The following is a 23,471-nucleotide window of genomic DNA, read 5'->3' on the forward strand; positions in this document are numbered from 1 at the left end:
CCCAATACTTTTGGAGCTCACTGTGTGTGTGTGTGTGTGTGTATGCCTGCATACTCTTGCTCTTTTGCAGGGTTATGTCAAAGGATCCTCCTCACAAATACCCAGCAGGGAACACGTTGTGCCCTCAGCATGTCTGTCTCTGTCCTTCATTAGGCCATGAGCCAGGAAAGAGGGAGAGAGAGAGGAAGGAAGGAAGGAAGGAAGGAAGGAAGGAAGGAAGGAAGGAAGGGAAAGACAGACAGACAGACAGACAGACAGACAGACAGACAGACAGACAGACAGAGAGGAAGAGGGAGATGAAAGAGAGAGAGAATTAGGAAGTGAGGGGGAGAGAAAGAGAGAAATGGTGAGGGAAAGGGATTGAGGGAAAGAGAAAGGTGTAGAGATAAGAAAGAAGGAAGCTCTGATCCAGTGGGGGGGCCTAAACAGACCTAAACAGGACCCAGGATTGATGGCTGACGGGATGCCTTGTTAAAATATCCCAGTGTGGAACCCAGGGAGGTGCCAGCCTGTGAGCTTCCTTCTCATTTACACACAGTCAGACACACAGGCTCTATGGGACAGAGAGAGAGAGAGAGAGAGAGAGAGAACTAGCTAGGATACGACAGAGAGAGTTAGCATGAGGATAGAGATAAAAAAAAGGAAGATGAGGTCTGGAGATTGAAGTAAGGGGTAGGGTGAACATGAAGAAAAAGAAGATTGGGAGAATTGGTACAGAGAGATGTGAGAGAGGGATTCAAAAGAGACTGGGAAGTGTACATATATGACAGAGAGAGAGGGAAAATAGAGTGATGAGATAGAGATGGAAGTGCTGAGAAATGAAGAGAAAGGGAGACAAAAAGAGAGTGAGAGAACCAGCAGCACACATCCCTTTTCTTTATTTATACCAGCAGCAGGCTAATATTTCTGGCACCAAAACAACGTCACGATTGCTATTTCAGTCAGAGGGGCAACATTAGAGTGGGGTTGGATGACGGGGCAGAGGCGTCGTGTGGCCAAGGGACTTCCGTACACCTACAGCCCTAAAAAAATGACATTTCACACTGTAGCTACCTCCCCTGGCTGTGTGTGTGTGAGAGAGAACCTCTCTCTCTCTCGCTCTGTGTGTGTGTGTGTAGTTGTGTGCGTGTGTGTTTGAGAGAAAGACACTGAAGGAGAGAGTGTGTTTATTATCTATTTCACTTGCTTTGGCATGCCAATAAAGCCCCTTAAATTGAAAAAAAAATTAATTGAGTAATTGTGTGTGTGAAAGAGAGACAGAGATTGAAATTGAATTGAGCGAGAGAGAGAGAGAGGCTAGAGATAGTGTGTGAGAGATAGAGAGAGAGAGAGAGAGAGAGAGAGAGAGAGAGAGAGAGAGAGAGAGAGAGAGAGAGAGAGAGAGAGAGAGAGAGAGAGAGAGAGAGAGAGAGAGAGAGAGAGAGAGAGAGAGAGAGAGAGAGAGAGAGAGAGAGAGAGAGAGAGAGAGAGAGAGAGAGAGAGAGAGAGAGAGAGAGAGAGAGAGAGAGAGAGAGAGAGAGAGAGAGAGAGAGAGAGAGAGAGAGAGAGAGAGAGAGAGAGAGAGAGAGAAAAATTGTAAGTGTGTTAGAGAGCTGTGTGTCTTGAGTAGCAGACAAGGTGGCAAACAGCCTCTGGGTTGTTCATGCAGTTTTATGAGGAGAGTACCTCAGGGCATGAAAACACATCTAACAATACTTAGACCCCCAACAGTCTTCTCACGCAACCCCAGTCTGTGTTAGCCTGCCTGGTAACAGGGTTGGAGAGAGTGAGACGCTATCCTAAAGTAAAAACCCTATTATTATGGCCATAGGCACTTATGTACTGAGCATTTACTAACATATGTAGATATCATATGGTAAAGTGTTGAAAGAGACAGGTGCAAACTTTGCACTGGTGCAAACCAATGACTTATGGTGCAAACACTTAGTAAATCTAGCCCAGAATGTATAACTGTGCACTGACTCAGTGTTTAGTCAAAGTTAAGTTATTCACATAAATAGGGATTTCATAGGTGGTGGTCTTTCCCAAGATATTGCTTCTCCATGATCAGATTGACCAGAAATCCTTTCAATGTCCATGTATCCTGTCATCCGCTGTCTCAGAACCAATTTGGCGCTGGAGTAGTTTCCTCCCCCTCTCGCCTTCATTCAGCTCCAGCTAATGAAGCATACGTCAGCTAGTCATAGTTAGCTTGGCCTCAGGCATTGATGCCACCTTCCCTGAGACCTAAAGTAGCTGACTCCCCTGAACAGTAGTAGCTGAGCGAGTTGCTTTCAATGTTTAGTGGCACTCAGGGTTGCTTCAGTATGGTATTGAATCTCAATAGTGTTGTACATGGAAATAGCTACACCATGTCACCACCAACCAATGAAATAACAATACAAATCATGGTGATGGAATTCCAAAGATAGTTGGAGTCAGTTTGTCAAAGCACTGTTGTGTTTATTTATTATCAAGAGAGAAAAAAGGACAGCAAAAGCATGACATAGTCATAACTGTATGTCTCACTATGGTTACTTGAACATTTTCAAATGCGTTACTTTGATAATATGATACAGTAAAACATACTATAGACAGTTAGCATGTTGCTTCTGTGCTGACAGGACAGGATCAACTCTCACTTGACTTGTTGGCCATTTTAAAAACAAGCCAACATGGCACTTATTAGGGTTGAGTTACATACATACATAAAGGGACATGCACCCGCAAGTAAGGGGGGCATGCTATATCGCATTTTACACAGCCATCCAAAAATCACAAATACAAAATAAATAAAGAAAGAAAGAAAGAAAGAAAGAAAGAAAGAAAGAGAAAGAAAGAAAGAAAGAAAAGTTAAGAGAGTGAGAGAAATTAAGAAGTAAAATATGTTTGGCACAGGAGAAGGGAAGGCCACAGTAACACTGGAGACTGATCAGGAGTCAACCATTTTGTTTCTTATAGACCACACATATACAGTCATGTGAGTAATCTCATAGAACATCTCTTAAAGCACTTTTTTTTTAAAGCCAGATAGAAAGAACAGTCTTTAGTATTTACAGAGAGGGCAGGACAATGTCATCTGGGTCCTGTGTGTTGAATTGGGGTAGGGGAGGCAGGGTTTAGAGGGGGCGGGGCATGTGTCTCTCACATGATGGCAGTCTCAGTGTGGAGCAAATAGGAGCAGAAAGATTGCTGTTTCAGGGCAGGGCTTGGGGTTCTTGCTATGGGGCTAGGGGTGCGTGCCAAGGTGCTTGGGGGGCGGGACAATGGACCGGAGGGGACAGAGATCAAGGCGGTGGGGGCACAGCAAGCCCACCTGGATGGAGGACGTTGATTGGCTGGGCGAGCAGGACGAGAGAAGTTCCTTGTGGGGGTTGCTGGGGACGACTCAGCTAGACTCATCTGGAGAGAAACAATACGAGTGGGTCAGATCAAGACTGTGTGTGTGTGTGTTTGTGTTTGCTATGCCTATCTCACCTGCTGTGTGTACTGTCTATAGGCAGTCTGTGCGGCTTGGGGGCAGGAGCTGTACTCGTGCTCGATGTCCAGCATATCCAGTAGCTCAATGAGTCCATCATCCTTCTTCTGATCTGCAACTGGCCCTCTCCTCTGGATCCTCTGAGCCCCAACATGGGACCCACTCAGGTTTCTGTAGTCCACTCTGGGCTCCCCAGGCTGGGGTGCAGGCCTCCTGGCCCTCTCCCCCTGGACCAGACCCATGTCTCTGTCTCTGTCTGCCCTTCCGAGGGCCCTTGCTTTGGGCTTGGGGCTGCCTCCTACCTGGGACCTCCTCTGACCCCCTGCCTGGAGTCCTTTAGGGTGAGCATAGCTACCCATTGAGGTGCTTCTACCCTCACCCAGCTGGCTCTCTCTCCTAAAGTCTCTCACTGCCCCTCGTTCTTGGCTGGAGTCCATCCTCCCTGTCAGCACGACGGAATCTGCTTGGCATTTCCGGACAGGCACGCGCCCGGTCGTCCTGCTGCCGCCCAGCCCTTTGCGCTGACAGACGGGGGTGGGGCACTTGTTCTCGGTAGGCACCTGGTTGGTCACCACACCGGTCTCGGTGAGGGTTTTGCCCTCATTCTCCTGAAGCATGGCCCCAAACTTCCTGAGGACCGAGGGGCTACCACACTTCTTGTCCACAAGGACCCCAGGGGCATTGGACTTCCTGTCCAGGGCTGGGGAGAAGGTGTCGGGAGGGGCCATCTGGGAGGTGGATCGGGGGGGTATGGGAGGACCTTCTCTCTGTCTGAGGGGGGGCTTGGCCCCTGTGTTCTCCTTGTTAAGGTCCCTGCAAGGGGAACTCTTTCTGTGTGATACACTGTTCTTCCTGTTCTCAGCCTCCTCGTCCGCAAACCGCACCTGACTAATCCTAAAACAGATCAACAAGCAAAAAAATGTAATCAATAAGATTACTAAAATAAGGAAATGTATAGGTGGATTGAACTCTCATAAATGATATTCACAAAATTATGTTCACAAAATTATGTTCACAAAATGATGAGGTCTGTGGATATCCTTCTCTTACCTTTCATTCCCAACAGGCCTCCTCTTCATCTCATCCTGGTGTACAGACTGATCCTGGCTCCCTTTGGTGATCTCTTTCAGATGCTGAGAGAGAAGTGGAACAAGGGTTACTTGGGAGGGAAAATAATTGGTGAAGCAGAATAGTGTAAATAGCATAGATTCAGCATATCAAATTCAGCTATGCAGCCACACTGGCATGGCTTATGCAATTTCCAGTGGAGTATGAAGCCATGCCAGTTCTATGTAATCTATTTATATTTATGTTCCTGAAAACAACCCTGCCTAGCCCCTGCCCCTCCAGTGTTGGCAGACTTGAAGGAACCATATAGGTGTAATCAATATGGTGGTGGTCCCATCTAGTCTTCCAATGAGCTAAGGGGAGATTCTACCATATTGCTTTCACCTATCAGATTTCTTCCTATCTGCAAACACCAAAGGGGTAACTGTAACCCTTAGTTACTGTAGCTACTCACATTGTTGAGAGCTGAGTTGGTCTTCCGGGTCTTTCCGTGACCATGTCCAAGATAATCCTGCAACAAGTCTCCAAGTTCCACCGCACTGTGGCTATGGGGATAACCATAGCCGTCATTCTGATGGTTGACAGGGTAGCTGTAACCGTTGGGGCCGTGATTAAAACCATTGCTACAGTGATTTGGCACGTCTACAGCACTGGGGTGGTCCTTGGTGGCATTGCTGTGGCTGCCATATGGGTCACAGAAGCCGTTGTCATGGTGCCCAGGTCCGAAATCAATCATCCTATCATTTTTGCTGTTGTCCATGGTGACATCATTTCCGCCTCTACGAGCCTGCACCTCGTTGTAAAGCTGAAATATGCGCATAGGCATTATGATTATTATCAAAAACCTACATTCACAACATGAACACAAGTTTTATACATACAACAAATCTTTATACTTACAATGTAGACGTGTTCCGAAACATAAATGTCAATACAAAAGCACTGTTTACCAATACGTACACAAAACACTTCTGTACGTACGACAATGTCAACCAGCCTTGTTTACACAATCCATCAAAACCATCCCAAAACAGTTACACAACCCCGACAATTTTTTATAATCTGCACATCTGTTACTTCAGCTGGAGTGAGTGTGTGCTTACTTTGCTATTCCAAGCTTTAATGTGTTCATTAGTATCAACTTTCACAGTGTGTGTGTGTGTTCTGACTGTCTGTCAGCACATCACAGTTTAATTAGCTTGTTAACGTGTCTGTATCATTAGTCCAAAGGGGGCATGGGGTCGCAGGAAGGGGTGTGCTGCCAACAGTTTATTATAGGACACACACACACACAACCAGTTAAACACTCTTCAGGGACGACCAAGAGTGTGAGACGAGAAAGACATTATCTCAAAGTGAAAATATTCACAAGTATGTTCACACTACTAATGTAGTGAACCCCATGTCAGGTAATGTTACTCTACCTAGGATCTTGTTTGACCATGTCAGAACTGGGCTTGAGCATGTTGGACAATGTTTGGACTATCCCATGTATTTGGATCATGTTTTACTTTAGTTTGGACCATGTTGGACTGTATCTGACCGTGGTTGACCACTCACCTCCTCTATCTTCCTCTGCATGTCCTGCAGCTGGTCCTCCCATTCCTGCATCTCTGAGTCGAAGCTGTCCAGAAGCTCCCCCCTCTCTGTTCCCCAGCCCCTCCCAGACCGCTCCAGACCGTGCTGCAGTTCGATGGCCGCCATTTTGGGCCACTTCCTGCAGCAGCTTCTTACTTCCTGTCACAACTTTCTTTTTTTCCAACACAACTTCTTCTTCTGTTTCAACTGCCTAACTTCCTGTCTTTTTCTGTTTCAACTTCCTAGCGTTTTGTCTTTCTGTCTTGATGGGGTCACCAACGTGTTGAAATGTTGAAGGAAAACTGCAAAGGGGGAGTGAGAGCGAGAGCGAGAGAGAGAAAGAGCAATGATTATTGTGGACGATAAGACATGGAAGAACTAGAGGACATTAGCTATGTGGACATCAACCAGTAAACAAAGGGACTCAAAGGCTCTTAATATGCATTTAGCGGATTTCATGGAAAGATTCAAAGCAATTGGCACATTCCAACTTTCACATCCTGTAGGCCAGCTGTTTTGGGCAAGCCCTCTCATTCCCACCCATATTTCATAGCCATGTACCTATGTGACACGTGGTGCCAAGGAATGCCTGGTGTCATATGACAAGTGTTGGGAAAGCTACTCTGAAAATATAGTTTACCAATTACTTCACACTGAAAGAATATAAGATACACTAAAGCTACCCTTAAGAAAAATATAGTTTAGTTAACTAAAGTTACTTTGAAAAAGTAGTTCTCTACATCCAAACTACTTCATAATAAATGATCATATCTAAATCTGAAATGTCATAGACTAAAAATTGGAAGAATAGATCCCTCTGGAGTCAGATGTTAACAGAATGTGTAATTTCTTTTTCAAGTGAAGATTAGGCAGGTGTGATGTCGAAAAATAAAGGAAATTCTTGCTTACTTCACCCAAATGTTTGTTTAAAAAGTAGTGTGTAGTTCTCGTAGTTAGCTACACCATTACATGGCAAAAAAATTAATTAACTACTGAAAACACTACCAAGATTTGAATTTAGTTCAACTACCACCAAGCTATTGCAAAATGTAGTTAAATTACTACATGTAGATCACTACCCCAACACTGCTTGTGTCAACCTCACTGTTTGGCTCTTGGTCACTATCCCCTCTGCTCCAACCCTTCCCTTAGTCTGGGTACCAATCTTTTTAGCGAACATTCCACTCCTTGCCACTCCTGTCATTTGGCAAATGATAGGACTGGCAAGGAGTGGAATGTAGTAGCTGATCAGAGAAGGCAACCTACCCTTCCCTATGTCCTTCACAATTTTCTATACTGGAACTTGGGAAACATTTCAACCCTGCACTTGGGGGGCATACACATTTGAATGTACATGCATTCCCCATTTTTCACAAGTATGTTCACAAGTATTTTTTAAACGCAGGGTGAAAAATACCCCCCCCCCCTCCTTGGCTGCATGCTGCAACGCCAACTCACCTCTAGAAAATTGGCCATATGCCACACAGTATTGGCTTGGCTTTAACGGTTTTCCGTAGGCCTATCGCTGCAGTGATTTATTACAGTACATCCAGTAAATTTAGAATGGAGATGGTTTGCTATCAACGAATGTTATAGATTAAGTGCGTTTACCCTCTCGAAAGTACCTGAACACCAACCCCTCCTCTTGTGATGTAAGAGTAAGGATATATTTATAAACCTGTAACTATGCATTGTAAACTTGGAGGGAGGGAGGGAGGGAGGGAGGGAGGGAGGGAGGGAGGGAGGGAGGGAGGAAAAGAGAGAGAGAGAGAGAGAGAGAGAATAAATATGCATGGCGTATTTTTTTAGTATTAATAGGTGTATAATAAAGAAATCCCCACATGGGGAAGGCACAAGTTGATCAAATGTGACCCAATACATAAAGCCCACAGTGGATCTACAAGGTAATATTTTACCTTTGTCCAATGATTATGCCCAATTATTGATAGAAACCAAAATTGTAGAGATGCGCAACTAGCCTTATGCGTAAAACAATATGTAAAACAAAACTTAATGGGACTCTCTATATATATCCATAAAATAAAACAAATTAAAATATTAACTTCTGCGTGTGGCCTTACCTGGCTGTGCAATATTTTCCTTGACGATTTCATTGGTAATTGCTGGGGGTTTATTGCAGTGGCAGATACTTATAATAAATAAATGGCAGAAAATTAGACTTTAGTCTAGCCAAGGTCTTCACCGTGACCCTCTCTTTAGCTCGCAAGGTGTGTGTATGTCTGCCGGGTAGCGGTTGTGCTCCCCTCTTCCACAGCTCACCCTTTCGGTTGCCTCCACTCTAGCACGTAAAGTCCCGCGGATTGTATTTAAAGGAGCCCTCTCTTGTCACGCCTAGGCAGCGGGGTTAAGTCCGGAGCAGGTGGCTTTTTTCCCAGGGTAAACAACTTCTGTTCCAGAGGGGGACCCTGCCTTTATAGTGCGCGTGGTATTTACGTCGCGTCACTGGAGCCAGGATCAAGTATCATAATGTCAAATGTATTCTAGCACGACTGTCGTCACTAGCATCCTGGCTATAATTACAAAGCAATGGAGAGAGGGAAAGTGTTTACATAGCTATTTCAGCGCAGCCAATTGGCACCCCTGTTGCTACTCCGCTTTGGGGTGCTTGGCAGATTTCGTCTTGTGACTCCAAGCTACTCTTAATTGTTGACAATTTGTAAGTCGCTCTGGATAAGAGCGTCTGCTAAATGACGTAAATGTAAATGTAAAAGTGTAGCCAAAGTGTAGACTACCGATATGTGACACCTGCGCTAATATGTTTATTTGAAAGGCTTCGCAGCAAAACTGGATGTCTGGCGCGTTGGCAGGTATTTTGATCCCATTTCATGACTATTTTACAGTTTATTTATTTTGACATTGTCAATTGCTGTTGATGAAGGTTGCACAATATCACCGCGCGCGTCATTCGATCCCCGCTAGGTTCTGACCCAAATAGATTATAGACACGACGGACACTTGTCGACATAAACAAGAAGCGTTGCAAAACGCATCTGATAGCTCAAAACCAAAATATATTTGGTGTGGATAGGAATGTGGGAATCCTCAGACTAAGGTAATATGAACCTTTTGTGTGACGGTGTTCTTGACTCAAAGCTATTGCTTGGATGTCCGGAAGACAGGTCATACATTCTTCCTCAATATACGAGCTAGCCTACTGTAGGCCTACTCATTCCTCACTAAATTTACCAGAATGAGTATGGGGACAGGAAGGAGGAGAGAAACACAGTTGATCTTACCTTAGATAAAAGCAGCATAATCGTTGATTAATGTAGGCCTATAGGCTAAATCTGAAAAAGACTACAACACAGGACTGTCACAATCTGTTACAGAAGAAGATGTATTTGTCCACGCTGTACAGTTGCCGAACTTCGGAATTCCGATTGTCGTTGTCCATGGTTCTGAATCGCTGCTATTATGTTTGTTTAAAATCGGATATTTTACACTTGAATAAACAATGAGGAGGAAATTCCACCTTGCCTATCAGAGGGTCCATTTCTTATCTACTAGGCTACCATAAGGTGGTGGCCTACCTTTATGGCTATAGGATTTAATTTTGGAATTGGGCAAAACAGGTGTTATTACGCGAACTCACCTTTACTTGGGGGCAATGAAGGAAGTGGTGGGTAGTGGGTAATGTAGTCTCCAGTGTTGAACATAAGCATACTGTACATCCAGTTATGTGACTGTGGCCTGTGCTTGAATAGGGTGGCTCCTGTGCATTGACCTTGACAACGAATTTAAAAATCAACAGAAACAAACGAACAAAGGATGTGGCTATGCTATTGAGGGAGGCGGGATCACAGGACGAAGAACAGGGTAAACAGAAAGACAAGTTTAAAGATGGTGGCATAGGAGAGGGAGGAGAATAAGACTAGTATGAGGATGAGTAAAATAATGGGCTGAAACATCTGGGCAGAGGAAGAACAGAACATGAGTGTCAACAGAGGAGAAATGAGGGAAAATAGAGTCAGAGGAAGAGGGAGAATAGAGTCAGCAGAATATTCAACGGTCAGGGACAAGTGAAGAGACTATGCTGATACAGCCAAACCATATCTGAAAGTGGGTTATGGCCAGGTCTTATGTCTCTTTAATTAAAACACATGCATGCATGCACGCACGCACACACGCACACACACACACACACACACACACACACACACACACACACACACACACACACACACACACACACACACACACACACACACACACACACACACACACACAACACACACACACACACACACACACACACACACACACACACACACACACACACTTCCACTCAAATAGAGTGATAGTCTACTTAACCTAACAATAAGATTACAGCACGGCTGCTTAGACTTACAGAGAACCACATGCTGCTAAAGCTGGACCTCACTCTACACCTCAAATACAGAGACCCAGCCTGTATCAATTAAAAGGGTAGAAGGCTAACATGTCTGGTCTTTGATGGCTTATGAACAGAAACACACACATATACGCACACACAAGTACACACACACACACACACACATACACACACACACGCACGCAAGCACACACACACACACACACACATACACACACTTACCGAAAGTGGCTCCTCTTCCCTGTCCTCAGGTTTGGGCACCTCCAGTCTGTCTATGAAGCCCTGTAGCTCCTTCCTGAAGGCCTTCATCTGGGCATTGATCCTGTACAGCAGCTCATGCTCCCTGATCCTCCCCCCCTCCTCCTCCTCCTCCTCACCCCCGCTGCCCCGCCCATACAGGTCACTGTTGGAAACGTACACCCGCGCCTCTGCGATGATGGTTGCTGTGTCGGCGATGAGCCGGTCGATGGTCCTGCCAAGACGCTCCGCCTCCACCCGGATGTCGATCATCTGCTGGCGATCCCGTAGGCTGCGGGGCAGGAAGTGGGTGGCGGCCTCTGGGGGTGGTGTGTAGAGACCCCGGGTGGGTGTGAGGCAGCGGGTTTGGTTCCGCACCTCATCTGAGTCACTTTCCCCGCCCACTGGGCCCTCGCGTTTGCGGTGCGGGGGCAGGAGGCGGGAGGAGGAGGAGTCATCATCGCTCTCGCGGCGCACGCTTGGGCCTGTCCCTCCCGCGTCGCTATCTGCATCGCTGTCCCGGGGGCTTGTGCCCCCCCTCAGGGCCAGGTGGGAGGCCAGGTCGTAGCGCTGCATGTTGGAGAGCAGAACACGGTTCTCATACTGCAGCTGCATCACCTGGGGAGAGAGAAGAGGACTGGATGAATGAGGCATGCTATGTTTATGACGTTTTATCTTTGTTTTCATCTTTGATTCCAGCCATATCTTTTTGCTTAACATATACCATACTTTCGATGTATGTTAGGTCACAGAAATAAAAGGGAAAAACAACGCATGGAAAACCATCCCACCTTCCCACTGAGATCATTAATCTGTAGCCGGGCCGTCTTCAGTTCCTCCTGCAGTGCATCTGCCTTCTCTGTGCTTACTCCTCCTCCTGCTACCCCTCCTCCATGCCTCGCCCCTCCCTCGTGGGTCCCAGCCTTAAACCTGAGCTTGTTGAGTTCTCCCATCACCCTCTTGTTGTGATCCTCAGCGTCTGCCAGGTTCCTCCTCAGTAACTCTGCCTCGTCCTCCACCAGCTGCAGCTGCTGCCTCAGCTCTGTCATTGCCTCCCCATGGCCCCGGCCCGCCCCCACCCCACCCAAAGCCCCGCCACCGGACCCCCCTTCTCCCTCCCCTTCTCCCCTGAGGTCATCCAGCTCGGCCCTCAGTCCCCGGTTCTCCACCTGGAAACACATGACATGAAAAACAATTGGTCAGTTATGTTATGAATCACTAGCATCCTCTTTCTGAAAGCAGTTTTGAACGGAACTGATAGAAATGCTTGGAACAGTTGTGTTCCCAAGTGCAAACTTATTTCCTGGTTTCTTTGATGACATAACCTACATCAAACACTCTGCATCACATCCTGTCTCTCTCACCTCCAGCTCCACGATCTTTCTCCCCAGGATGTTAGCCTCCTCCTCCACCAGACGCAGACGCAGCTTCAGCTCGGACTCGCGGGTGGTGGGGGGTCCCCCGGCCTCACCCTTGGGGTGGGGGCTGTCTAGGTCCCCGTAGAAGGAGCGGTACTTCTGTAGCTCCGCCTCCAGACGGTCCTTTTCCTTGTCGATCTTAGCTGTCTTCTTCCTCATCAACACGGCCTCCTCCTTGATGAAGGCCAGCTGGCACTTGAGGTCCTCGTTGTGGTCCTGAGAGAGAGGGAAGTGGAAGGAAGATAATGCATTTCAGATGTACAGTACAGCAGACACAACTCTCACTGGTATTTGTAACAAAATCACTTGTTATTGTTTTCTAGGATAAAACCATTTGATGATGAGCCCTCACCTCTTTTGGGGTCTGGGCAGACTTCTTGTCTGACCTTTGAACCTCCTTGCTTCCTCTTCTCTTCTGAGACTGTTGGGAATTGAATAAAATAATAAACCTATGTAATATGTATTATAGCAATATATGTGCTGTATAGATGATATAGTGTACTGTGGGTGTATGCTCTTACCTCCTTGACTTTGTCCAGCTCATTCTGAAGGGCCTGTTTGGTCACCTCCACCTCGATGAGTTTCTGCCTCAGTTTCTCATTCTCGTCCTCTGTCTTTGTGCGTTTCTCCTCCACATTCTCCAGCTCATGGTGCAGTCTCACAGACACATCCTTCGCTACCTGGATTACACCGAATCAGGGACATTGATTAAAAGTTGATTGAATCAATTATCTTGGTGAGTGGACAGCGCATCAACTAACTAATTAAATTAGTTTAAATATCAAGCCTATGCTCCCTCCCTCCCTCCCTCCCTCCCTCCCTCCATACCTTCAGGTCCTGCTCCAGGCTCCTCAGTAGTTCTTCATCGATCTCTCCTGTCTGGGCGTAGCGCAGCTTCTTCCTCTCAGCCTTCCTCAGCCGGTACTGGAGGATCCGGCAGTTCTTATTGGCTCGCTCCAGCTCACGCCTCATTTCCTGCAGCTGGCACGTGTCCTCCTCATAGAAGGTGTCACGCATCTCGTCCATCTCCGTCCTCATCTCCTCAATCTCCATCTGGGACATCAATAAGAGTGATCAGTCAGTCAGGCACTGGTAGCGTACAGGGGGCGTGGGGCTCACGATTCAGTGTTATTGGTGTTTAGGTCCTCAGAACATGATGTAATTGGATAGGGACAAGCTAATCTGAACCGATCAATAGAGTATTTTTCATTATTACAGATGTAGGATCTTAATTTGATCACCCTGTTGCTGGAGAACTGTCCTGCAATGCAGGAAATTTAAAACATGTCCTGTATTTGAGGTTTAAAAAGGCTTCTGAAGTTTGTAATTTCCACTTTGAAATTTAGACTTGATTTTCTCTTACACTACCGGTCAAAAGTTTTAGAACACCTACTCATTCAAGGGTTTTTCTTTATTTTTACTATTTTCTACATTGTAGAATAATAGTGAAGACATCAAGACTATGAAATAACACATATGGAATCATGTTATAATCAGAAAAGTGTTAAACAAATCAAGATATATGTTATATTTCAGATTCTTCAAATAGCCACCGTTTGCCTTGATGACAGCTTTGCACACTCTTGGCATTCTCTCAACCAGCTTCATGAGATAGTCACCTCAATGCATTTCAATTAACAGGTGTGCCTTCTTAAAAGTTAATTTGTGGAATTTCTTTCCTTCTTAATGCGTTTGAGCCAATCAGTTGTGTTGTGACAAGGTCGAGGGGGTATGCAGAAGATAGCCTTATTTGGAAAAAGACCAAGTCCATATTATGGCAAGAACAGCTCAAATAAGCAAAAAGAAACGACAGTCCATCATTACTTTAAGACATGAAGGTCAGTCAATACGGAACATTTAAAGAACTTAGAAAGTTTCTTCAAGTTCAGTTGCAAAAACTATCAAGCGCTATGATGAAACTGGCTCTCATGAGGACCGGTACAGGAATGGAAGACCCAGAGTTACCTCTGCTGCAGAGGATAAGTTCATTAGAGTTACCAACATCAGAAATTGCAGCCCAAATAAATGCTTCAAGGAGTTCAAGTAACAGAGACATCTCAACATCAACTGTTCAGAGGAGACTGTGTGAATCAGGCCTTCAAGGTCGAATTGCTGCAAAGAAACCACTACTAAAGGACACCGATAAGAAGAAGAGACTTGCTTGGGCCAAGAAACATGAGCAATGGATATTAGACCGGTGGAAATGTGTCCTTTGGTTTGGAGTCCAAATTGGAGATTTTTGATTCCAACCGCCGTGTCTTTGTGAGACGCGGTGTGAGTGAACGGATGATCTCTGCATGTGTAGTTCCCAACGTAAAGCATGGAGGAGGAGGTGTTATGGTGTGGGGGTGCTTTGCTGGTGACACTGTCTGTGATTTATTTACAATTTAAGGCACACTTAACCAGCATGGCTACCACAGCATTCTGCAGCGATACGCCATCCCATCTGGTTTGGGCTTAGTGGGACTATCATTTGTTTTTCAACAGGACAATGACCCAACACACCTCCAGGCTGTGTAAGGGTTATTTTACCAAGAAGGAGGGTGATGGAGTGCTGCATCAGATGACATGGCCTCCACAATCCCCCGACCTCAACCAAATTGAGATGGTCTGGGATGAGTTGGACCGCAGAGTGAAGGAAAAGCAGCCAACAAGTGCTCAGCATATGTGGGAACTCCTTCAAGACTGTTGGAAATGCATTCCAGGTGAAGCTGGTTGAGAGAATGCCAAGAGTGTGCAAAGCTGTCATCAAGACAAAGGGTGGCTATTTGAAGAATCTCAAATCTCAAATATATTTTGATTTGTTTAACACATTTTTCATTACTACATGATTCCATATTTGTTATTTCATAGTTTTGATGTCTTCACTATTATTATCCAATGTAGAAAATAGTACAAATAAAGAAAAACCCTTGAATGAGTAGGTGTTCTAAAACTTTTGACCGGTAGTGTCTGTAAAATGTATCAACCCCTACATAAATGTCCATTAATTATAATCCACATAAGAATTCACATTTCCTGTTGCTGCAGAATTATTTTCCTACTGTAGCAAACTGGTTCAAATTAAGATCCTACATCTGTATGTCAATCAATGATTAGAAGTAGGCTAAACACAGGATGGTGCTTTTTATTGTTCTGAATAGGGAGGAGGGGTTTGGCTTGTGTAGGCTATAGGTCTACCTAAATCATTTAGCTTTCACAAGCATTTCATAACAAACCAAGGGAGGTAGACACATTTCTACATCAGTTCTTTGTAATGTTATGGAAAGAATAATAACTATTCAGTTAGACTACTGGTGGGCTAAAAAAGATTATTGCTTCATTATATCAACATTCAGTTTTCCAGTATAGGCCTAATGATACATCTTGGGGAATATGCCTGGTATAACGTTAGCAATACTAACACAGTTGCCGTGTTATAATCAAACACGAAATAAGCCTACCTTTTCACTTAGGCCTACTATGTACAAGAGTTAATTAAGCATGCATTAAATGCATTATATGAACATAGGGCTATGTCAGTGCCAAACTCTGGGCAATAGGCCTGATTTCACAATCAATCTTAATCTTAATAAAAAGTGGTCCATACATCCAATGTGTTTGCATACATTGAACTTAATTAATTGTATGTCAGTGATGCCAAACCTTGAGATCTTCATTCTCATCCACCAGTCTCTCTAGCTCGTCCTCCAGGCCCTCGTCTTGCTGTGTCACGGGCTCCGCCTCTATGGCCTCTGTAGCCGGATCCGGCTCGGCCGCGGCCTCCGCGCCCGGCGCGTTTTCTGCCTTGGTGTGCATCTTGCTGCCGCTTCTCTTCAGCTTTTTATGTAGGTGGAAGTGGATGAGTTCAGTCTGCAAGCAACCCCCGCTCCACAGACCAAGGCCCGGCCCGCAGCCCACGTATTCCCCGTTTCTGTCCCAGCGGCAGCCCGCTGATGCTGTCACTGCCTCCCCTCCCCGCTTCTTCGCTTTCCCTTTCACCGAACCCGCGGTGCTGGAGCCGTCTGGCCAGTATGACCCAATATGTTGGGAACACTCGCCTTTGAGGCAGGATAAACGTAACGAGGAACGACGGGTTTGAGAATCTATCGGCTGGTTAAATATCTCCTCCGTACCTTCCTCTCTGCTAGCATCCGCCTTATTTGCATTGCAATTGACAGCATCAGTTTCAGCACCATCCGGGTGAAAAGCTTCCACGTCGCATTTCTCGATCGCCTTCTCCCTCACGACAGCGGTCCTAAGCCCCTCGTTTACCACCTTATTCCTCGATCCTCCTTTGGAAACGATATTTTTGGATCTGCTGGAGGATTTCGGGGCCGGTTTTGAGGCGCATTCCCGGATTTTTGTCGGCGAGGTAGCCCGATGCTGCCTCCTCCCTGTGCTATTGTCTGATGCTGCCGCTGGAAAATCCGCAGCGCCGCTTGCGGCAGAGTTAATCTTGTCATCCATCAGTCCTGACGTTTCCACTCGCCCATCTCAAAGTATGCTTTTATTATTATTTATGGCAATAATAAAACCTTAATATAAGTATTGATATAGCCCATTATCCTTATGATAAAAGGAAAAGGATACAATAAAATATGATGGTTAACCGTTTCCACAATTTATAGGCCTACTATAAATAGAAAGTCTGGGTGAAATGAACAAAATCTCGTAGCCTATGCTGCAAATGAGACATGACGTCTGCAGAGTGACATTGAAATATTATTTTTGACTTTTTTTAACACAAGGTCAATAGAATATAACTTATAGAGTGGATAACAAGGCTACTATTCTGGATGTATAGCCTAGTGATACAAGTGATACTATTAAATGGGTTTATACTTCTATAGTGAGTTTTGTAAGGTGCTGTAACTTTTGTTCAATAAAAAAGAAACATTCGTTAATAAATTAGGCTGCAGATGGTCAACAAACACACAAATATTTCCATGCGCTTTCTGTAAAACGTCATATCAAAACGTGTTATTTTAGTGAGGCTTCTTACCGCGAGAGAATGTGCAGTTTCAGACCAGCGGCAGTGGGCTGGAGAGATGCTGACACAAGGTACCACCAGGCACTGCAGGGGCACGACTAGCCACACAGTATTCATGACGTGTGATATCAACGTCAAACCAGGAAACAAACAATTGAATATCTTCTCCAGGCCCATTGTAAAGGACCCATTGTAGCCTTTAGTTACTGTCTACATCCACACAACTTGAAAAACATCCACACAATGATTAGGCTATAGTTTTTGTTTTGTTTTCAAATGTAATAATTTTTCCAATGACTACAATCTTCAGACCTGGGAACAGCTGGTGAATAAACTCTCTGGCAAATCAAATACATAGATTGAGAAAAGGAAACCAGTAGGCCTAGTACTACTAGTGGTTCAAGAAATCAGGAACCCATATTGTGCATGCAATGATTTGTGGTGGCCATGGGAGGGTGGTCTCCACCCATCTATTAGCACCATCTTAAAGGGCTCATCTGTGGTGTGCAGACAAGGTGAGACTAAGGATAAGCTGACTGTCTCTTGGGCACACGCTCATGCACAAATTTTTTTATGGGAATAATAAAAATGTAATTTAACTGTAAAAATTAATTAGGCTACCTTTTAATGTGGCATGAATACAACCAGTGATGATGTTTTCATCTGATTGTCTAACAAATCACTTTAAAAAGTAGGCTACCTGTGGATGTTCTCCAATCCAAAAGAATTCTGGCATCCAAACAGTGCACTGCATGCATACTCACCATTTGATGAATGGAAATAGACATCTGTTTACAAAACCCCAAAAAGTGTGCCCAATGACATTTGGCCATTCCCATTGATTAGGCCTACATTAATGGATGTATCTTGCTGACAAATTGACCATTTTTGTAGCCTGAAAAGTCGTTTTTAGTTTTTGTTGTCCTAGGATACCTGGCAAAAATGCTTGCTCGCTAGCCCAACTTTCTTTCATGGGCAAAAATGAGCCAGCTAGTTAACATTAGCCTACTACATAGAGCTACATATTGAACTTCCATCCTCTCAAGCCAGGGGCACAATGTATGAATTTATGGTTGGATTAGAATTGTCGTTATAATCATTGGCCGGTACAGAGAATTAAGTAAAACCACAAGTCCAAATCCCTATCTCCATCCATGGCTAATTTAGGAAAGGGCCAATTTTAGCTAGCTAGCTAGCCACCGGAGGACAACGCGATGCAACAATTAAAAACATTTCTGTCATTGATGTTTTGCTTTTGATGTAATTGGTGTGAAGCCATATCCATACTGGCTTCCATCACTCAGTTCAGCTCAATGCTGAATGGCCATAATTTTTTAAACAAATGTATCAAGGGATGCCAAATGCTCGCTGGCTTCCCTTGCATTCAATGCTACTGGCGGCAACAATGGCATACTCTTTTTGACCAGACATCATCAGATAGATGGGCTACACAGAGAATGACAGAGGGGCGCTTTTTTGCTCGCTCAGATGCTTTCTTCGGTGAGATAGATTTAGCCTCTTGCAAAATGAAAGGAAAATTATGAAACACAGAGAGACGAAAGATACATTATTTTGTATGTTTTTTTCTTTTTGTCTTGGTAAAGTTTTTGAGGGAAGCCTGGATTCCAGTCCTTAAGGTTTAAAGCCTTGACCCTCTGACGGCGCCGACAGACTGTAAGGTTCTGTATTTATTTTCTTAGTCAACCTTGTGTTCTTGAACGTAGCCCTGTCTTTCATTTTTGTTCATTGATTTCACCTGTGTTTGTTACTCACCTGGTCTCATTATATCCTTATTTAGTTCAGTTCATTCTGTTTGTGCCTTGTGAGGTATTGTTCGTTTTGACTCTACTAAGCCTTTTCCTAGCTTGTTTGTGAGAACCAGTTATAGCCTTCAGTCCTAGTTTTTGATTCTCCTGCCTGTTTGCCTACCTGTGTATGACCATTGCCTCCCTGTGACCACGATTCCTGCCTTTTGCGAAGGCGAAATAAACACCTGCCACGCTCTGTGTGTAAATCTACACCTTTTTCTCCCTGAGTATTCATTACACAGACATGGCAGCTCTGCTCTGCTGCTTCTAGCTGCCTTGGCAACCATGAATACACGCCACTGGCAAAGATATTGCTGAAGCAACCAAGCATACATGCATGGCAGATTAAAAGCATAAAGTTTCAAATTTTTTATGGTCACGTGTACAGTGAAATGCCTTTCTTGCATGTTTTTTTCCCAACAATGCAGTGATTAATATCAAAAGTACTATACATTTTTTTATTTAAAGTAGAATAAAAACACACAAGAAATAAAGATAAGAAGAACGCAAGAAAGTAAGGTCGGAAGTTTATATACACTTAGGTTGGAGACATTAAAACTCGTTTTTCAACCACTCCACAAATGTCTTGTTAACAAACTATAGTTTTGGCAAGTCGGTTAGGACATCTACTTTGTGCATGACACAAGTAATTTTTCCAACAATTGATTACAGACGGATTATTTCACTTACAATTCACTGTATCACAATTCCAGTGGGTCAGAAGTTTACATATACTAAGTTGACTGTGCCTTTAAACAGCTTGGAAAATTCCAGAAAATGATGTCATGGCTTTAAAAGCTTCTGATAGGCTAATTGACATAATTTGAGTCAATTGGAGGTGTACCTGTGGATGTATTTCAAGGCCTACCTTCAAACTCAGTGCCTCTTTGCTTGACATCATGGGAAAATAAAAATAAATCAGCCAAGACCTCAAAAAAAATGTTGTAGACCTCCACAAGTCTGGTTCATCCTTGGGCAAATCAATCCCAGAACAACAGCAAAGGACCTTGTGAAGATGCTGGAGGAAACAGGTACAAAGTATCTATATCCACAGTAAAACGAGACCTATATCGACATAACCTGAAAGGCCGCTCAGCAAGGAAAAAGCCACTGCTCCAAAACCGCCATAAAAAAGCCAGAGTACAGTTTGCAACTGCACATGGGGACAAAGATCGTACTTTTTGGAGAAATGTCCTCTGGTCTGATTAAACAAAAATAGAACAGTTTGGCCATAATGACCATTGTTATGTTTGGAGGAGAAAGGGGGGTACTTGCAAGCCGAAGAACACCATCCCAACCATGAAGCACGGGGGTGGCAGCATCATGCTGTGGGGGTGATTTGTTGCAGGAGGGACTGGCGCATTTCACAAAATAGATGGCATCATGAGGAAGGAAAATGATGTGGATATATTGAAGCAACATCTCAAGACATCAGTCAGGAAGTTAAAGCTTGGTCGTAAATGGGTCTTCCAAATGGACAATGACCCCAAGCATACTTCCAAAGTTGTAGCAAAATGGCTTAAGGACAACAAAGTCAAGGTATTGGAGTTGCAATCACAAAGCCCTGACCTCAATCCTATAGAAAATGTGTGGGCAGAATTGAAAAAGCGTGTGCGAGCAAGGAGGCCTACAAACCTGACTCAGTTACACCAGCTCTGTCAGGAGGAATGGGCCAAAATTCACCCAACTTATTGTGGGAAGCTTGTGGAAGGCTACCCGAAACCTTTGACCCAAGTTAAACAATTTAAAGGCAATGCTACCAAATACTAATTGAGTGTATGTAAACTTCTGACCCACTGGGAATGTGATGAAAGAAATAAAAGCTTAAATAAATAATTCTCTCTACTATTATTCTGACATTTCACATTCTTAAAATAAAGTGTTGATCCTAACTGACCTAAGACAGGGAATCTTTACTAGGATTAAATGTCAGGAATTGTGAAAAACTGATTTTAAATGTATTTGGCTAAGGTGTATGTAAACTTCCGACTTCAACTGTACATATATATGCCTTCAGAGAGTATTCATTCCCCTTGATTTATGTCACATTATGTTGTGTTACAGCCTGAAAACAAAATGGATTACATCTTTTTTTTCTCTAACCCATCTTCACACAATACCCCATAATGACAAAGTGAAAATATGTTTTTAGAATATTTGATAATTTATTAAAAATGAAATACAGAAATATCTCATTTACATAAGTATTCACACCCCTGAGTCAATACATGTTAGAATCACCTTTGGCAGCGATTACAGCTGTGAGTCTTTATGGGTAAGTCTCTAAGAGCTTTGCAAACCTGGATTGTACAATATTTTCACATTATTCTTTTTAAAATTCTTCAAGCTCTGTCAACTTGGTTTTTGATCATTGCTAGACAGCCATTTTCAAGTCTTATCATAAATGTTCAAGCCGATTTAAGTCAAAACTGTAACTAGGTCACTCAGGAATTTTCAATGTCGTCTTGGTAAGCAATTCCAGTGTATATTTTGACCTTTGTGTTTTAGGTTATTGTCCTGCTGAAAGGTGAATTTGTCTCCCAGTGTCTGTTGGAAAGTAGACTGAACCAGGTTTTCCTCTAGGATGTTGCCTGTGCTTAGCTTTATTCCATTATTTTTTATCCTATAAAACTCCCTAGTCCTTGCAGATGACAAGCATACCCATAACATGATTCAGCCACCACCATGCTTTAAAATATTAAAAGTAGTACTCAGTGATGTGTTATGTTGGATTTGTCCCAAACATAATGCTTTGTATTCAGGACATAAAGTTAATTTCTTTGCCAACATTTTTGCAGTTTTACTTTAGTGCCTTATTGCAAACAGGATGCATGATATGGAATATTTTGTATTCTGTACAGGCTTCCTTCTTTTCACTCTGTCATTTAGGTTAGTATTGTGGAGTAACTTCAATGTTGTTGATCCATCCTCAGTTTTCTCCTATCACATCCATTAAACGATTTAACTGTTTTAAAGTCACCATTGGTCTCCGGCAACTGAGTTATGAAGGACACCAGTGTCTTTGTAGTGACTGGGTGTATTGATAAACCGTCCAAAGTGTAATTAATAACTTCACCATGCTCAAAGGGAAATATTTCTACCCATCTACCAATAGGTGCCTTCTTTGCGAGGCATTGGAAAACCTCCCTGGTCTTTGTGGTTGAAATTCACTACTCGACTGAGAGACCTTACAGATAATTGTATGTGTGGGGTACAGAGATGAGGTAGTCATTCCAAAATCATGTTAAACCAGCCAGGTCACCCGTGACACAAGTCAGTATTCAACGTCCATCCATGTGAGGACGTCAGGAGATGACGTGGAAACCTTAACCCTTAGCTTAACAATTCAGAGTTAATGCCTAACCTTAAGAATTTTGAGATAATGCCTAAACTTATACCTAACCTTAGAAATTGGGAGTTAACGCCTAAACTTAACCTTAAACACTTCTAAATTTGACATTTTGAACAACTTAGACATTTTATGTTTAACGTCTAATTCTAAAGTTAGACTGTGAGCGCTGGTAGTGTTAAACACTAAGCATCTGTCTGATTCTAATGGTTGCAAGTTCGAATCCAACGATAGAAAGTAGTTTTTTATATTTTTGTTTTAAGCCTATCTCAAACCTTAACCATTCTGAGTTAATGCATAACCTTAAAAATTGGGAGTTAATGCCTAAACTTAACCTTAAACACTTTGAAGATGCAAGATGCTGAGGCCTTAACTTTACTCTTCTTTAAGTCACCACACAGAGAGACAGAGAGAGAGACTCGGTTAGCCTACCATTTGAAGTATTTTATTACGTCTATGTGGTCTAAAAAGGAAGGAAAATACGATCATGAGGATCTACTTTTATATACAATATACGGACGCACAGACAGCGCATTGTACAAACAAATCAACCCTCGCAATATCAACTGAAATTACATTGGTCTATTACTGAACCTTTTGTTGAAAACAAATATTTGAATGGGAAGAAACTGTCACTGGCAAACATGGTTACAGACCCAACAACATTATATAGTATCTCCTCCTCATGAAGAAAAGCACATGAGTTAATTATAATACACAAAGTAAGCAAAACAATGAAATCATTCCAACATTGCCTAAAATGATGAATAAGATACTAATGAGATAGACCTATATAAGCAATAGGCATGTAACAATTGAGATGTACAAACTATGGCATAAGGGAACGATGAGCGGATAAGAGGTAATCCGTAAGACATTTATGAGCGAGCTAAGATTTTCGTAGTCAATATACCTATTTGTTCAGCACTTTTGAAATGTACAACGACAGAATTCAGAACATATGCCGTAGGATAAATAAAAGTGGCATAAAAGCAGACAAAGAAAGCTCTTACAATATTCAATGATGAAATTTTTCTAAAACAGGCTATAGGCATGTGCACCACCAAGTCAGAACAGTAGGCTAAGTTCTGAGGGGGAAAGGGACCAAATTATTAGGGTGAGGCACATGGGCCACTAACAGCTTACTACACAACATACACTTAGCATTACTTTCTTAGCTACAGTATACATATCTCCCTGGCATATTACATA

General features: G+C 43.5%; 2 protein-coding genes across 3 annotated transcripts; both read right to left on the minus strand.

The window, feature by feature from the left end:
- Positions 1-2,421: 2,421 nt before the first annotated feature.
- LOC121548832 lies at positions 2,422-9,341 on the minus strand. The gene is made up of 6 exons (XM_041860429.2): positions 8,185-9,341; positions 6,086-6,405; positions 4,980-5,330; positions 4,508-4,590; positions 3,457-4,351; positions 2,422-3,381 (listed from the first exon to the last, which is right to left on the minus strand). The coding sequence occupies exons 2-6, from the start codon at positions 6,227-6,229 to the stop codon at positions 3,124-3,126; spliced, it is 1,731 nt and encodes a 576-aa protein (XP_041716363.2). The 5' UTR covers positions 6,230-6,405; positions 8,185-9,341; the 3' UTR covers positions 2,422-3,123.
- A 414-nt stretch (positions 9,342-9,755) lies between these two features.
- On the minus strand, positions 9,756-16,699 carry LOC121548831 (protein SOGA3-like). Of its 2 annotated transcripts, none has more exons than XM_045210223.1 (8): positions 15,776-16,699; positions 12,959-13,183; positions 12,652-12,810; positions 12,483-12,551; positions 12,077-12,346; positions 11,504-11,881; positions 10,698-11,330; positions 9,756-9,903 (listed from the first exon to the last, which is right to left on the minus strand). In XM_045210223.1, the coding sequence occupies exons 1-8, from the start codon at positions 16,577-16,579 to the stop codon at positions 9,862-9,864; spliced, it is 2,580 nt and encodes an 859-aa protein (XP_045066158.1). In that variant the 5' UTR covers positions 16,580-16,699; the 3' UTR covers positions 9,756-9,861. The 2 variants fall into 2 exon arrangements, with proteins under 2 accessions (XP_045066158.1, XP_045066157.1); XM_045210222.1 differs by having other exon boundaries at positions 9,756-10,032; positions 15,776-16,695.
- Positions 16,700-23,471: the final 6,772 nt, after the last annotated feature.

The sequence above is a fragment of the Coregonus clupeaformis genome, chromosome 33 (genome assembly GCF_020615455.1).
Source record: "Coregonus clupeaformis isolate EN_2021a chromosome 33, ASM2061545v1, whole genome shotgun sequence".
Classification (NCBI taxonomy): domain Eukaryota; kingdom Metazoa; phylum Chordata; class Actinopteri; order Salmoniformes; family Salmonidae; genus Coregonus; species Coregonus clupeaformis.